Raw genomic sequence first — 17352 nt, 5'->3', positions numbered from 1 at the left:
AGAGACTAGAAGGGCCGAGATGGCCTGTTTCCATGCTGTTATGGTTATATGGTTATATAATGTGTCTGCCTCTACCACCATAGCAGGCAGTGCATTCCAGGCATCCCCGTCTATGTCGCCCCCCCCCCCCCCCCCCGTATCTGTCGTCCCCTCCGTCTCTGGCCGATCCTATCCCCAGCATCTCTCTCTCTCCATGTCACCCCTCTGCCCACCATTTAAAATGCCTTGTTTCACTAAAAGCTGATTGAACTTAAAAAAATGACCATATCTTTGGCAAGATGTCAGCGGAGATGCCAGGAGTCCAGCACCACCCAAATTCCAGGAATCTAATTTGGAGCTATTTTGCTGTTGTCACATGTACGAAGATAGAGTGAAAAGCTGTTGTTTGCATGCCATACAGACTCTAGTTTCCACTCTTCCCCTCCTCTATCCCGGTGACGACTAATCTGTGTGTTTCATTTTGTTTTCAGTGCTCTACAAGCTGAATGAGTAAAACTGCAAACTCCACAATTTTGCTGATTTCAGAGTAAGGTCTGGAATCAGAAACGGGTTTAATATCACAGGCTGGTCACCGAATTATAGGAAAGATATCAATAAATTAGAGAGAGTGCAGAGACGATTTACTAGGATGTTACCAGGGTTTCAGCACTTAAGTTACAGAGAAAGGTTGAACAAGTTAGGTCTCTATTCATTGGAGCGTAGAAGGTTGAGGGGGGATTTGATCGAGGTATTTAAAATGTTGAGAGGGATAGATAGAGTTGACGTGAATAGGCTGTTTCCATTGAGAGTAGGGGAGATTCAAACGAGAGGACATGATTTGAGAGTTAGGGGGCAAAAGTTTAAGGGAAACACGAGGGGGTATTTCTTTACTCAGAGAGTGATAGCTGTGTGGAATGAGCTTCCTGTAGAAGTAGTAGAGGCCAGATCAGTTGTGTCATTTAAGGTAAAATTGGATAGGTATATGGATAGGAAAGGAGTGGAGGGTTATGGGCTGAGTGCGGGTAGGTGGGACTAGGTGAGATTAAGAGTTCGGCACGGACTAGGAGGGCCGGAATGGCCTGTTTCCGTGCTGTGATTGTTATATGTTATATGTTATATGTTATATGTCATAAAGTTTCTTGTCTTTGTGGCAATAGTACAACACAATGCATGATAATAGAAATAAACGTGAATTACAGTAAGTGTAGCAAGTAGTTAGATTAAATAAGTAATGCAAAAATAGGAAATAAAAAAGTAGTGAAATAGAGTTCATGGGTTCAATGTCCATTCAGAAATCGAATGGCAGAGGGGAATAAGCTTTTCCTGGATCGTTGAGTGTGTTTTTTCAGGCTCCTGTACCTCCTCCCTGATGGTAACAATGAGAAGAGGGCATGTTCTGGTTGATGGGGTCCTTAATGATGTTGCTGCATTTTTGAGGCATCACTCCTTGAAGATATCCTGGATACTAAGGAGGCTAGTACCCATGATGGAGCTGACAAATTTTACAACTCTCTGCAGCGTACTTATATCCTGTGCAGTAGACCGCCCCTTCCCACATACTAGACAGTGATGCAGCCAGTTAGAAAGCTCTCGATGGTACATCTAGAAACTTACGGGAATCAGATTAATCAAAACAGACAGTAAAAAAGTTAGTTGTGTTAATAAGCAGAGCATGTGCTGTGGGCAGTCCAGTGTCGCCAGAGTCCAGTGCCAACATTGTTTGGCCACAATATTTGGCAGAACCTGTAGCCGGCTGTGCTGTCAGAATCACGTTTAATATCACTGACATTTGCATGAAATCAGTTGATTTTGTGGCAGCAATACATAATAAACATTGCTCTCTCCCATTTCCCTGTTTCATTTCTCTTGAAAGTTTTACGATTTAGAAGAGTTATGGCCTCAGATGTGTTCTTTTGTCATATCTTGTAAGAAGTTCAATTCCTGACACTGTCTATAAGGAGTTTGTACATTCTCCTCCATGACCACGTATGCAGGTCTTTCGTAGCAGCGAGTGTTTGAAAAATCAGGGGGCGGGGGGGGGGGGCACCTGTACCCTGTCTATACCCCTCATTATTTTGTATATCTTAATCAAATCTCTTTTCAATCTTCTACATTCCAAGGAATAAAGTCCTAACCTATTCACTCTTTCTTTACAACTCAGGTGCTCCAGTCCCAGTGACATCCTTGTAAATTTTCTCTGTCTTTCTATCTTTGGAAATGTTAATTGTCCCATGATTAAGCGAGGGTTAAAGTTGTAGGTGTGGCTCGAAGGGCCGGAAGGGCCTGTTCTGCACGGTATCGCAATAAAGTAAAATAAAAAAATAAATAGTACTTGAATGTGTCAAAACTTTAAATCACGTGTTTCTTTGAAAAGTTTTATCCATCAGGTACACAGTTTTACGCTTTTTCCATTTATCTTGCATAAGCGGAAAGAGAATGTATTCAGGCCTTACTGACCAGGTGAAATTCCAAGCTCCTGTTTTTAGCCGTTGACCTGTTTTGCTGAAGGTTCGTTGCTGGCAATGGTTTACAGCTTGTGGTCACAGCGTACATGGTGAAGGATTAATGGCTTTGTGTTATTCATTGCAAGTTTCATCTGGGGTAATGTTAAATAATTAACTACTGGAAAATAATCCAATCTCAGAGTCAGAATCAGGTTTAATATTACTGGCATATGTCGTGAAATATGTTAACTTTGTGGCAGCAGTACAATGCAATACATGATAAATGTAGAAAAAATCTGAATTACAGTAAGTATATATATATTAAATAGTTAAATTATGTTATGTCGTGCAAAAGCTGAAAATTTTAAAAAAGTAGTGAGGTAGTGTCCAAGGGTTAAATGTCCATTCAGAAATCAGATGACAGAGGGGAAGAAGTTGTTCCTGAATCATTGAGTGTGTGCCTTCAGGCTCCTGTACCTCCTTCCTGATGGTAGCAATGAGAAGAGGGCATGTCCTGAGTGGTGGGCATCCTTGATGATGGACGCTGCTTTTCTGAGGCATCTTGAAGATATTCTGGATGCTATGGATGCTAGTGCCCTTGATGGAGCTGATTAATTTTATAATTCCATGCAGGTTGCTTTGATCCTGTACAGTAGCAACACGCCCCCCATACCAGATGGTGATGCAGCCAGTCAGAATGCTTTGCACGGTACAATTGTAGAAGCTTTTGAGTGTTCTGGGTGACAAAGCAAATCTCCTCAAACTTCTGATATCTTGCCTTTATACTTAGCTGCATCGATACGTTGGGACAAGGTTAGACCCTCGGAGGTGAAGTTAATCGGAAATTAATTTCAGTTTCTCTTTTTCAATCCTCTGTAACTTTTCAGATATGGTTCACTCATTCATTACTGGGTCACTGTCATTTAATGAACTACAAAGCAATAAAGTAGCTTTCTCTGAACTTAACAAGAAACATCCTGAATGCCAAATAAATGTGACATTCTGTAGTATCTGGAATGACAGAACTCATGCCAAAAGTTGGAAATAGAATTGGCAAGTCTTGTACAAGTTAACTTTGAAAACTTCCTCAAGTTTTAATAGAATCCATGTTTTTAAAACTTTATCTAAATCCTACAGAGTCCTCTATAAGTGCTCATGGGTAACAGAATCATGACTCTAATCAATCTGTTCTGTCTTTGTCAAAAGTATTGGACTTGTATAGAATCCATTCTTCTGACACTGATCCTGTTCTCCTTACTCTGTCTGTACGCCGTGTTCTGTTATGAATCCATTTTAAAAGTTTAGTACACCATTCATCCAATCTTAGCACACAAAAGCTAATCGGTATCTTTCTGGAGCAGTAATTTGTGAAATAATGCCGGGGTCAAGGGTGCCACTGTCAGTCATACAGACGCATCCACTCCCGAGAATGCATCTTTGGCGCACTGCAATGGGACCTGGATCTTTTGAAGCCAGGAGGAATTGCCAAGCAAGCCCTTCCAAAGGCTGGGCCTGATAGTGGTTTCAATTGAATTAGGGTCTCCGGTCCCTCAGGTGCTGACAGAAGCCCCGGCTCGCGATTATTTCTGATTTAATAACATGAAGGGGAAGCAGGCTTTTGCTTGATAATTAGGCCTAATTAGTGAGAATGTGTTGATGGACAGGCCATCATACGGTCACAAGGAAACAAACTTTCTTTATCCAAGGCTTAGAGTCAGATTACAGTTCCTGTGTTATCTGCTTCTGCCGACTACAAGGCCGACTCATGGTTACTTCTTCAAAGAAGGATAGGATCCACGATATATGGGATTGGGAAGAGAATATTGAAAAAGAATATCTCTTTGATTCATTTTAACTAAATTAATTATACCCTCCCCCCATTAAATTATCACTGTCTTTTAGTTGGAATTACAGAAGTGATCCAATTTCAGGTTTGGTAAAGCAATGAATAAGAATCTTTTATCAATTTATTTCTAAATGAGTTCAAAGCTGCCTATTGCTTAATGCAGATAAGAAGTATTTAGTAATTGTACAGTTTTGATAAAATACTGCCTTTGTTTTTCTGCTGTCTCATTGAAAGAAAAGAATGGAATGGGCACTGTGAGCCACTAATTGATTTCAGCACTCTTTGTCACGCACTGATCACACAAAGTGGATGTTGTCTTTTCCTGTTTACTAATTTCTAAAATGCTGTATCTCAGGCCATAAGGTGCAAGAACAGAATTAGCCCATTTGGCCTGTCGGGTCTGCTCAGCCATTTCATCATGGCTGGTGCATTTCCCTCTCTGCCCCAATCTCCTGCCTTCTCCCTATATCCCTTCGTATCCCAATGGATCAAAAATCTATCGATCTCTGCCTTAAATATACCCACAGCCACCTGTGGCAATGAATTCCACAGATTTGCCACTCTCCGGCTAAAGAAATTCTTCCTCAGCTCCATTCTAAGTGAACATCCCTCTATTCTGAGGTTGTGTCCTCTTGTTCCCCATCTCCATTCTAAGCCGGGCGGCACAGTAGTGTAGTGGTTAGCACAATGCTTTATAGTACTGGTGACCCACTGCTGCCTGTGAAAAGTTTATATGTTCTCTCCAGGGCCGCCTGGGTTTCCTCCGGGTGCTTTGGTATCCTCCCACAGTCCAAAGACGTACCAGTTGGTGGGTTTAATTGGTCATTATAAATTATACCATTATTAGGCTGGGGTTAAATTGGGGAATTGCTGGGTGGCGTGGCTGGAAGGGCCTAGTCCACACTGCGTCCCAAATCACAAAGAAGAGAAAATCTGCAGGTGCTGGGTCCAAGCAACACACACAAAATGCTGGAAGGATGAAGTAAAGAGCTGGGAAGTTGATTGGTGAAAGAGAAACAGGGCTGGAGAAGGGGGAGTCTGATAGGAGAGAACAGAAGGCCTTGGAAGAAAGAAAGGAGGGGAGGAGCACCAGAGGGGGGTGATGGCAGGCAAGAAGATAAGGTGAGAGATGGGGAATGGTGAAGGAGGTGGGGAGCATTACTGGAAGTTCAAGAAATCAATGTTCATGCCATCAGGTTGGAGGCTATCCAGATGAAGTATAAGGTGTTGCTCCTCCAACCTGAGTGTGGCCTAATCGTGACACGGGAGGAGGCCATGGATGGACATATTGGAATGAGAATGGGAAGTGGCCATTGGGAGATTGTGCTGCTTCTGGCAGATAGAGTGTAGGTGCTCGGCAAAACGGTCCCCCAGTCGATATCAGGACACACCGATATACAGGAGGCCACACGAAGAGCACCGAACACAGTATATGACCCAAACAGACTCACAGGTGAAGTGTTGCCTCACCTGGAAGGACTGTTTGGGGCTGTTTGTCATGAGGGAGGAGGTGTAGCATTTGTTCCACTGCAAGAATAAGTGCCAGGAGGGAGATCAGTGGTGAGGGACGAATGGACAAGGGAATGATCCCTGTGGAACGCAGAAAGTTGCGGGGGGGGGGGGGGGGGGGGAGAGGGAAAGATGTACTTGGTGGTGGGATCCCGTTGGAGATGGCAGAAGTTTCGGAGAATTATATGCTGCACATGGAGGCTAGTGGGGTGGTAGGTGTGGACAAGAGGAACCCTATCCCTGGTAGGGTGGCAGGAGGATGGGATGAGAACAGACATACATGAAATGGAAGAGATGCAGTTGAGGGCAGCATTGATGGTAGAGGAAGGGAAACCCCTTTCTTTGAAAAAGGGGGACATCTCCTTCATTTTAGAATGAAAAGCCTCATCCTGTATCTCAATCTGAATCAGGAATTAGAATCAGAATCAGGTTTAATATTACTGGCATATGTTGTGAAATTTGTTAACTTTGCGGCAGCAGTACAATGCAATACATAATAAATGTAGGGAAAAAAACTGAATTTCAGTAAGTATATACAGTGTATGTTTGTTAAATAAGTAGTGCAAAAAAAAATAGGAAATTAAAAAAGTATTGAGGTAGTGTTCACGAATTCAATGTCCATTCAGAAATCAGATGGCAGAGGGGAAGAAGCTGTTCCTGAATCATTGAATGTGTGCCTTCAGGCTTCTGTACCTTCTCCTTGATGGTAGCAATGAGAACAAGGCACATCGTGGGTGATGGCGGTCCTTAATGATGGATGCTGCCTTTTTGAGACATCGCTCCTTGAAGATGCTCAGGATACTATGGAGGTTAGTGCCCATGATGGAGCTGATTAAGTTTACAATTCTGCAGCTTATTTCGATCCTGTGCAATGCTCCCTCCCCCTGCCCCCCCCCCCCCCATACGGTGATACAGCCAGTTAGAATAAATAAATAAATGCAGTCTTAAAAGTTAAAATATTTGAATATTAAACAATCTGGTATATAATTTTTCATCTCTGCACCCGTTTCTGATACTAAAAATGTCTCACTGCTCATGGTGCAGCCTGTAACACTTTTTTATGTATGTAGATCTTCAGCTATGACAGTATTGTGAAATTAATTGCTATTAAAATAACATTCCATATGTTTGACAAAGGAGTGATAAGTGAAAGCCTTTTTGTCAAACATATGTTCAAAGGAGCAATGAGCTAGCACAAAACATACTTCCTAACAGTTAAGAGAACATGGCTGTGAGAACTTCTTAATCCTTCAACGTTTACTTAGGAAGCATTACCCTGCAGTGGCTTTAATTAGGGAGGCTGGGCGGACAAATCTGAGTGGTTGACAGATTAGCAATGCACAATTAAGCCGGGGCTTTTTAACCAAGCAGTTTTCTAATCGCAACAGGATATCCAGGTCCTTTTTTCCTCTAGATGTTTGCGGACATTACTCACCGAGGCCAGTTTGCACGTAGCATCAAAAATAAATCATGAGACTTGCTGTTTGAAGGAGAAAATTCTTGCCTTCAGTATTCTTAGACTGGGTGTCAACATCTATCTTGGGCCCAACATATCGATGCAGTTACAAACGAAAGCACGACAGTAGCTATAGTTCATTGGGAGTTTGAGGAGATTTGGTATCACTTGCAAATTTCCACTAATGTACCATGGAGAGCATTCGAGCTGGCTGCATCTCCATCTGGTGTGGTGGGGGGGGGGGGGGGGTGCTACTGAACAGGATCAAAAGAAGCTGCAGAAAGTTGTGAACTCAGTCAGCTGCATCATGGGCACCACCAGCCTCAGTAGTATCCAGAGCAATGCATCATTAAGGCGGCATCCATCATTAAGGACCCACATCACCCAGGACATGCCCTCTTCTCGCTGTTACCATCAGGAAGGAGGTACAAAAGCCTGAAGGCACACACTCAGCTATTCAGGAATAGCTTCTTCCCCTCTGCTATCCGATTCCTGAATGGACATTGAACCCATGAACACCACTGTTCACTACTTCTTTGCACTACTTATTTCATTTAACTGTTTTATATTTATAATTCTATATCCACAATTTTTATTATGTATGCTATATTACTGCTGTCGCAAAACAACAAATTCCATGACATAAGCCAGTATTATTAAACCTAATTCTGATATCATTCGTAAGAGGGATTGAGTTGGTGGGGAAGAGAAGAATGTTCAAGTCTTTCACGTGATACATACTTTATTCGTTGTTCTTACTGTGTCATGCTGCTGGTCAGCTTGGGCTGGTTCCGGCCTGCAGTCAATGAATGACACAATGCTAAATTGACTGTTTCAAGGACTCTGTGGTTTGGTGTTTTATATTCTGTGTGTTATTTGCTCTTATTTTTGCCATTTGCCCAATGTATTCTTTTTTTTGCGTGTGGGGTGTTGGATGTTTTTTGAACGGTTTCCAAGGTGTTTCTTTGTTTGGTGGCAGTCTGTGGAAAGGCAAATCTCAGAGTTGTATACTGCTTATGTACTTAGATAACAAATATATTTTGATTCTTTTTGAACTTCAATGTTTTCAACAGAGTAGCTTCACGGGAAGTAAGTGCTGCTAAACAGACATGGAACAAACCTGAGGACAAGTCATAAATAGAGGTTATAGGTACCATCCCGTGCAGTCAGTGTAGTTTAGGTCATGCAAGTGTTAAAGAAGATTCAAAATCATTAATCGTCATTCTTAAGTACGTGAATGTAAAGGAGATCAAAATAATTGTTACTCCGGATTTATTGTAGCACAAAAAACATTAAAAACATAATAAATATATATAATACCAATTGTATAAAACACAATGTACCAGTGACTGAGTGTGGCTGTAAGTACACAAGATTAGCATGTATACATATTCTGATTGTATGTACATGAAGTGATGCCAGGCCCAGGAGTTCAAAGTGAATTTATTATCAAAGTACCGATATATCACCACATGTAGCCCTAAGATTCATTTTCTTGCTGGTATAAAGCCAATAACCATAACAGAATCAATGAGAGGGTGGACAGTCAATGTAAAGCAGTTGCTGATTGGTAGGAGGCAAAGAGTGGGTATAAAGGGAGCCGTTTCTGGTTGCCTGCTGATGATTAGTGGTGTTCCACAGGGGTCTGTATTGGGACCAATTCTTTTTGCACGATATGTCAACGACTTGGATGACAAAATTGAATGGCTTTGTTGCAAAGTTTGTGGACAATACAAAGATAGGTAGAGGGAGATGTAGTTTGAGAAAGTAGAGAGGCAACAGAAGGATTTAGACAGATTAGAAGAATGGGAGAAGAAGTGGCAGATGAAAAAGAGTGTCAGGAAGTGTTTGGTCATGCACTTTGGTAGAAGAAACAAAAGGATACTCTATTTTCTAAATTGAGAGAAAATTCAAAATTCCAAAGGGACTTGGGAGTCCTTGTGAGGGATTCCCCGAAGGTTAATTTGCAGATTGAGTCTGTAGTGAGGAAGGCAAATACAATGTTAGCATTTATTTTGAAAGGACTAGAATATAAATGCAAGGATGTAATGTTGAGACTTTATAAAGTACTGGAGAGGCTTCACTTGGAGTATTGTGAGCAGTTTTGCGCCCTTTATCTAAGAATGGATGAGCTGACATTTGAGAGGGTTCAAAAGAGGTTCACAAAAATGATTCCACAATTGAAAGGCTTCTCAAATAAAGCTTTTTAATTGCTCTGGGCCTGTGCTCACTGGAATTCTGAAAATGAGGGGTGACCTAATTGAAACCTATTGAATGTTGAAAGGCCTTTATAGAGTGGATGTGGAGAGGATGTTTCCTATGGCGGGTGAGTCCAGGACCAAAGGGAACAGCCTCAGAATAGATGGGCACTCATTTAGAACGGAGATGAGGAGGAATTTCTTCAGCTAGAGAGTGGTGGATCTGCGGAATTTGTTACCAAAGGTGGCTGTGGAGGCCAAGTCATCAGGTATGTTTAAGGTAGAGGTTGATAGATTGTTGATTGGTCAGGGCGTGAAAGAATAAGGGCAGAAGGCAAGAGATTGGAGCTGAGAGGGAAATTGGATTAGCCATGGTGAAATGGTAGTGCAGACTCAATGGGGCAAATGGTCAAATACAAAAAGAAAGGAATATAATAATAATAAATAAGAAATAAATATTGAGAGTGTGAGATGAAAAGTCCTTGAAAGTGAGTCCATAGGTTGTGGGAGCATTTCAATGACAGGGTGAGTGAAGTTATCCCCCCTGGACAAGAGTCTGATGGTTGAGGGATAATAACGGTTCCTGGACCTAGTGGTGCGAGTCCTGATGCTCTTGTACCTTCTTCCTGATGGTAACAGTGAGAAGACAGCATGACCTAGGTGGTGGGGGGCGCTGATGATGGATGCTGCTTTCCTGCAGCAGTGTTCATTGTAGAAGATGTGCTCAAATGTAGGTGGGGCTTTACCCCTCATAGACTGTGTTATCTCCACTCTGTAGATGTGCAAGTAGATGGATGTTAAATTAAATGTATTGTTGAGAAATGCAAGATATAGCTTTGAAGGGGAGAAGTAAATCACTCTATGATCTTTCTGTTGCACGTGGGCAAAAATTCTGTCTTTTTATTGCATTTCTCTTAAATTACATGGTTAAAGTCAGAAACTCTACCAATGGTAAATGAGATTTACCATACTTGGACTCTGCCCCAGGTATCACGGGCACATTCCTCCCCACCATGGGTAGTATCTGTGGGAGGCACTGCCTCAAGAGGGCAGCATCTATCATCAAAGATCCCCACCGTCCAGATTATGTCAGCTTTTCTTAGCTTTGTTATAGAAGCCTAAAGTCCCACACCATCATCTTCAAGAACAGGTACTTCCTTTCAACCAATTGGTCCTTGAAACAATCAGCAAAACTGGAATCACCACAGTTTCTTGTTAAAGATGTGGACAACTTGTGTTTAAATTATGTTTTTCTTGTGAATGCTGCTTATCTGATGCTACACGTCTGATTGGACTACAAGACAGTTTTTCATTGTGGCTGTGCTTACATGCACAGTGCTGTGCATAAGTCTTAGGAACAAAATATGGCTAGGGTGCCAAAGAATTTTGCACAGTATTGTAGTAATTTTATGTATTGCTGCTGCTGCAAAAAAAAGTTCATGACATATTGAGTGATGATAAACCTGATTCTGATATGAGTCTCTATTGTGGACTGAGAGTGGGAAGGGGAATCTGGTTGGGAAAAGGAAAAGGGCCAGGGAGGGAGCAGGAAGCATCAGAGAGACATTCTGTAATGATCAATAAACGGATTGTTTGGAAAATGACCTTGCCTGGTGTCTCAGGGTTGGGTGTGTTTGCACCCAGACCACCCACCTCCTGCGATGCTCCACCGCTACCATTCCCAGCATCCTTTGCTCCCACCAGATGTACAAACTTGCTCTCCGCTCCACGTTGACAAATATTGTATTGCGTAAAAGTCTTTGGCACCCTAACTATATGTATGAGCTTAAAACTTTTGCATAGGACTGTACAATGACAATAAACTTGATTTTGACCTTTGACCTAAAATTTTGTTTGTTCTAATATATGGTGTTACCAGGAAGATTATTCATTTTAGATATATATCGTACCCAATAATGTCTGTTTTGTGCTGTATCCACTGAGTGACCCCTCCACCTGTGTTTTCTGAATCTGCTCTGAATAATTGCTATTAGATGCTTAAATTTGTTATAAAATATATTCTACTATCCTCATGTAGCTCAGAATATGTGAGCTATTTCTATGATTTACCAAACAAAATTTAGAATGTCATTTGGATGTCATAACCAACCTCCCCAGTGCATTGTGAATTATAGAATGTTAGAGCAATATTCTTGAAACTCTTCATAAAAAGTAGTAGATATGGCCCGCTCTGTTACGGGTAAAGCCATCCTCACCATTTGGCACATCAACGTGAAATGCTGTTGTAGGGAAGTAGCACCCTTAATCAGGGACCCCCACCACCTTCTTCCTGCTGCCATCAGGAAGAAGGTACAGGAGCCTCAGGACTCGCGCTACAAGGTAAAGGAACAGTCATAACCCCTCCACCATCAGGCTCTTGAACCAAAAGGGAATAACTTCACTCAACATCACTTGCTCCATCACTGAAATGTTCCCACAACTTATGCACTCACTTTCAAGGACTCTTCATCTCATAAGACATAGGAGCAGAATTAGGCCATTCAGCCCATCAAATCTGCTCTACCATTCCATCATGGCTGATCCCAGATCCCACTCAACTCTATACACCTGCCTTCTCACCATATCCTTTGATGCCCTGACTGATCAGGAAGCAATTAAATTCTGCCTTAAATGTACCCACAGACTTGGTCTCTGCTGCAGTCTGTGGCCAAGCATTCCACAGATTCACTACTCTCTGGCTAAAAAATCCTCCTTATCTGTGTTCAAAAAGGTTGCCCCTCAAATTTGAGGCTGTGCCCTCTAGTTCTGGATACCCCCAGCATAGGAAACATACTCTCCACATCCAACCTATCTAATCCTTTCAACATTTGAGAACCCCCGCATTCTTCTAAATTCCAGTGAGTACAGGCTGAAAGCTGCCAGATCCTCCTCATGTGTTAACCCCTTCATTCCCAGAATCATCCTTGTGCAGCTCGTCTGGACTCTCTCCAATGACAACACATCTTTTCTGAGATATTGTGCCCAAAACTGTTGACAATACTCCAAGTACAGCCTGACTAGTGAATTTTAAAGGCTCAGCATTATCTCCTTACTTTTATATTCTATTCACCTTGAAATAAATGTCAACATTGCATTTACTGCCTTTACCATAGACTCAACTTGTAAATTAACCTTTTGGGAGTCTTACACAAGGACTCCTAAGTTCCCCTGCACTTCTGATGTTTGAACCTTCTCCCCATTTAGATAATAGTCCACACTATTGTTCCTTTTACCAAAATGCATTATCATACATTTCTCAACACTGTATTCCATCTCCCACTTTTTGACTCATTCGTCCAATTTGTTTAAGTCCTGCTGCAATTGCATTGCTTCCTCAGCACTACCTACTCCTCCACCTATCTTTGTATCATCTGCAAACTTTGCTACAAAGCCACAAATTCCATTATCCAAATCATTGACAAACAATGTGAAAAACAGCGGACCCAATACTGACCCCTGAGGAACACCACTAGTCACCGGCAACTGACCTGAAAAGGCCTGTTTTATTCCCACTCACTGCCTCCTGCCTGTCAGGCATTCCTCTATCCATGCTGGTATCTTTCCTGTAACACCATAGGATTTTATCTTGTTAAGCAGCCTCATGTGTGGCACCTTTTGAGAATCTAAGCAAATAACATCCACTGCCTCTCCTTTGTCCACCCTGTTTGTTACTTCCTCGAAGAACTCTAGCAGATTTGACAGGAAAATGAATCTCAGGGTTGTATATGGTAACATACATGTACTATGATTTACTTTGAACTTCCCATAATTTATTGGCTGTTTCTCTCTGCAGAATAGTGGTACACCCATGGCCTTACATCCCCCTGATCCAAAGTTTGTTCTTCGAGGGACCGGAGCTTCAGTAAACACGCTGCATTTCTGCTGCCGAAGCCCAGTGAACTGTGATTCAGTACTCTTCTCAGGGTGAGGAGCATCTCCTGCACCTCCTGAAGGGCATGGAGTTTCGTGATGAAATTTAGTGGCAATGTTGCATGTGTGTGAGACCAACAAAGTGGAAGATGAAAGGTGAAAAGATACCGAAAGTGGTGCAGGCACCCTGTCGTGTGAGGCTAAATGAAAAGTGATCCTTAAAACACAAAATGCTCAAAATGTTGAGGAACTCAACAGGTCAGGCAGCAAAGTTCAAAATAGATTTTATTATCAAAGTACATGTATGTCACCATAGACAACCCTGAGATTCATTTTCCTGTGGGCATACTCAGCAAATCTAAAGAATAGTAATTATAGCAACATCAATGAAAGATCAAGTAGAGTGCAGAAGACAGCAAACTGTGCAAATGCAAATACGTATAAATAAGTAGTAATAATGAGAACATGAGAAAAAGAGTCCTTAAAGTGAGATAATTATTTATAGGAACATTTCAATGATCGGTGTGTAGTTATCCCATTTTATTCAAGGACCTGATGGTTGAGGGGTAGTAACTGTTCTTGACCCTGGTGGTGCTATTTGTTGTTTTCACGATTTGTTTCTTTTCTTTCTCATCACAATGGGTGATGGTCTTTTTTATGGATTGTTTTGGGTTTCTTTATTTTGTGGAGATGAATCTCAAGGTTGTATAACATCATGTACTGGTAGGGAGGGCTTTACACATGATAAGGTTTACTACTTTTTGTAGGATTTTCCATTCAAAGGCATTTGTATTTCCATACCGGGCTTGATGCAGCCAGTTAATATACTCTCCACTACACAAAACTTTAGATGTCATGCCAGATCTCCATAGTCTCTTAAGGTGTGAAGGCGCTGTCGTGCTTTTTTGCAAAGGCACTTATGTGCTGGGCCCAGGACAAGTCCTCTGAGGTAGCAACACACAGGAATTTAAAGTTATGAACCCTCCCACCTCTGATCCTCCGATGAAGACTGGCTCATGGATCTCTGTTTCTTTCTCCTAAAGCCTATGTGCCTATCTAAGAGTTTCTTAAATCTTTCTAACGTACCTACCTCTAACAGCACCCCAGATGATGTTAGAGGTAGCATCTTCCACACAAGAATATCTCAGCTCTTTGGTCTTGCGGACACTGTGCGAGAGGTTGTTGTTGTGGCACCACTGAGCCAAATTTTCAATCTCTGTCCTGTATGCTTATTCATCGCCACGACAGGACTGAAACCTGATGAAGGATTTCGGCCTGAAACAACAACTGTTTACTCCTCTCCATTGATGCTGCATGACCAGCTGAGTTCCTCCAGCATTTTGTGTGTATCTTACTCTGGATTTCCAACATCTGCAGAATCTCTTGTGTATAGATGATCCATAAATAAATTTTTACTGCAAGTTCCTTATTTTCACCATGCATCATAAGGATGCCATAAGGTTATAATATAATTTTTACACAGAGAGTGCTCTTTGATGTTCAGTGTTCACTGAGCTCGGCAATCAGCTTGTAGACGTTCCACCACCAGTTGAGGTGACATGCTCAGTGTGCAGTAGTTGGTGTTTCTCTCTGGGAGTGCTCGCATTTATATAGGCCTCCATTTGCTTGCCTCAGTCCTGACTGGCTACCCCTTCAGTGACCTTTGAATTCTTTCGGCTCAAGTTTCTTTGGCTCTTAGGGATTTGTAAATGGCGTCTATTTCTCTTGTTTGTTTATGGAGTTATCAGAAGAGGACCACACTTCTGAAAATTCTCATGCCTTCTTTGTGTTTGCCTGTGTCAGAACATTCACAGTGTCCCAGCTAAAGTGTTGCCCTTCTTGGTCTTCATGTGGTCCATTGTTGCTGATTTCAGTACATGTCCTTACTGCCAGTTTGTGTTCCCGTAAACTTATTGATAGTTTACATTGTGGCTGATTGATGTAGTTCTTGTTGCAGTCTTCACTGGTGATCCTGTACACCACATTGCTTTTGTCAGTTGTCTTTACTGGTACCTTGGTTCTTGAGGCAAGCTTCCTTAAAGTCACAGTTGGTTTGTGAATGATTGTGATGCCAATTTCAAGCTGTCATTTCTGAGATATTCTTGTGTGGAACACACCATCTGGGGTGATGTTAGAGGTAGATACATTAGAGAGATTTAAGAAACTCTTAGATAGGCACATAGAAGAATGGTTCAAAGATTTATTTTATTGTCAAAGTGTACATGTACAGTACAACTCTGATATTCATCTTATTCAGATAGCCATGAAATATAGAAAGACCATGAGAGTTGTGAAAGAAAAGACATCAACCCCCTCTCCTGCTAAGAAAAGGAATAAATCTCGCAAACCCTAAAATACCCCCTACCCCTCCCTCGCAGATAAACAGCAACAATAGCATTAAAATCTTCCACCCCCTCCCTGCAGGAAAAAACACCAACAATGACATCAACTCCCCGAACCACTCACTCGCAGAAAAGAACAGTGACGATAGCATCTAATACACACCTCATATTCACACACACACACACACACACAGTCAGACACACAGATCACACACACACACACACACACACACACACACACACACACAGCAACAATAGCATTTAAATCTTCCACCCCCTCCCTGCAGGAAAAAACACCAAGAATAACATCAACTCCCCGAACCACTCACTCGCAGAAAAGAACGATGACAATGGCATCTAAACTCCCAACCACCCTCATACACACACTACACACGCACACGCACACACACGCGCACGCAGACATGCACACAGAGACAGCATCAATAGCATTCAAATCTTCCACCCCCTCCCTGCAGGAAAAAACACCAACAATAACATCAACTCCCCGAACCACTCACTCGCAGAAAAGAACGGTGACAATGGCATCTAAACCCCCAACCACCCTCATACACACACTACACACACACACTACACACACACACCACACACACACACACACACACACACACACACACACACACAGACAGATATAGACAGACACACAGATCACACACACACATACACACACACATCACACACATAGAAAAACACCAACATCACCTCAAAAAAAAGGATGAAAGAAAAATGGAGTGCTACACGGGAGGGAAGAATCAGATTCATCTTGGAATAGGTTAAAAGGTCAGCACAATATTGTGCACCAAAGGGCCCTTACTGAGCTGTGCTGTTCTATGTTCTGCTGAGTTTTTCCAGTGTTTTGTATGTGTTCCGGTTTTGTGTTTTATTAGAGCCATACAGAGGTACAGCACAGAAACAGGCCCTTCAGCCTTCAGTCCATGTGTGCCATTTAAACTGCCTACTCCCATATAGAATTACAGAATATTTTTCTAATAACCTTCATACAGCATTCATACAAATGATGAGCAATAAACTGATATTATTTCTAGGTGGAAATAATTCAGAAGATGTGTAGCTCGGGTGGATGATGGTTGAGTTAAGTTGTTCTCCAATCTTGGCAATTTACTTGTAAACGCTTTGTCACCACGTGAGGAAAGATTGTCAGTACGCTGTTAATTAACAGTTCACTGATGATGTCTCCTCACTTGGTGATGAAATCTTTGCAAGTGCAAGTAAATTGTCAAGATTGGAGAACGACTCAACCCAAGTATTTCTGGGTTTTAAATGTGGGGGTCTTCTTTGTGACCTAGAATTTTTTTCATTATATATTTTATATAGCTGCTTGTGGGAGGGGAGGGGAGATTTAGGGTTCTAACGTTTCTGTCATTCATTCTTTGAGTTTTTTTTTCTGTTTCGTGAATGTCTGGGAAGAGTAAGGATTTCAGGTTGTATACTGTATATATTCTCTGATAGTAAATGGAACCATTGAACCATTGTTTCAGCCCTGTAAGGAGCTGCTTTAGAAAACAAATATCATGCTGATTATTTGGAATATTTAATGGTAATACCCCTACAAGGTGGACATTACAGTCTGGTGTTATATCTCTGATCATGGTATTGCATCTCCTGTCTGATAGTTTAACTTTTGCTGATGACAAAAATGAAATAGCACAAATGATAAGTAGTATTTATG

At 41.7% G+C, this 17352-nt stretch overlaps 1 protein-coding gene across 4 annotated transcripts in view; it reads left to right on the top strand.

The window, feature by feature from the left end:
• gnb1l (guanine nucleotide binding protein (G protein), beta polypeptide 1-like) overlaps positions 1-17352 on the top strand; it is a 73710-nt gene that overhangs the window by 13931 nt on the left and 42427 nt on the right. For 2 of the 4 annotated variants that reach the window (XM_073051880.1, XM_073051879.1), the window contains exon 2: positions 13226-13356. The exons of 1 other annotated variant lie outside the window; for it this stretch is intronic. In XM_073051880.1, coding sequence (XP_072907981.1) covers positions 13241-13356 — 116 coding nt within the window. In that variant the 5' untranslated portion in view covers positions 13226-13240. Of the gene's footprint in view, positions 1-6474; positions 6588-13225; positions 13357-17352 lie in introns of those variants that run through there. One more of the 4 variants, XM_073051878.1, reaches the window with a different exon arrangement.

The sequence above is a fragment of the Hemitrygon akajei genome, chromosome 7 (assembly GCF_048418815.1).
Source record: "Hemitrygon akajei chromosome 7, sHemAka1.3, whole genome shotgun sequence".
NCBI classification, from domain to species: domain Eukaryota; kingdom Metazoa; phylum Chordata; class Chondrichthyes; order Myliobatiformes; family Dasyatidae; genus Hemitrygon; species Hemitrygon akajei.
The sequence above is the reverse complement of the archived record's forward strand: the minus strand, read 5'-3'. Positions and strand labels throughout refer to the sequence as shown.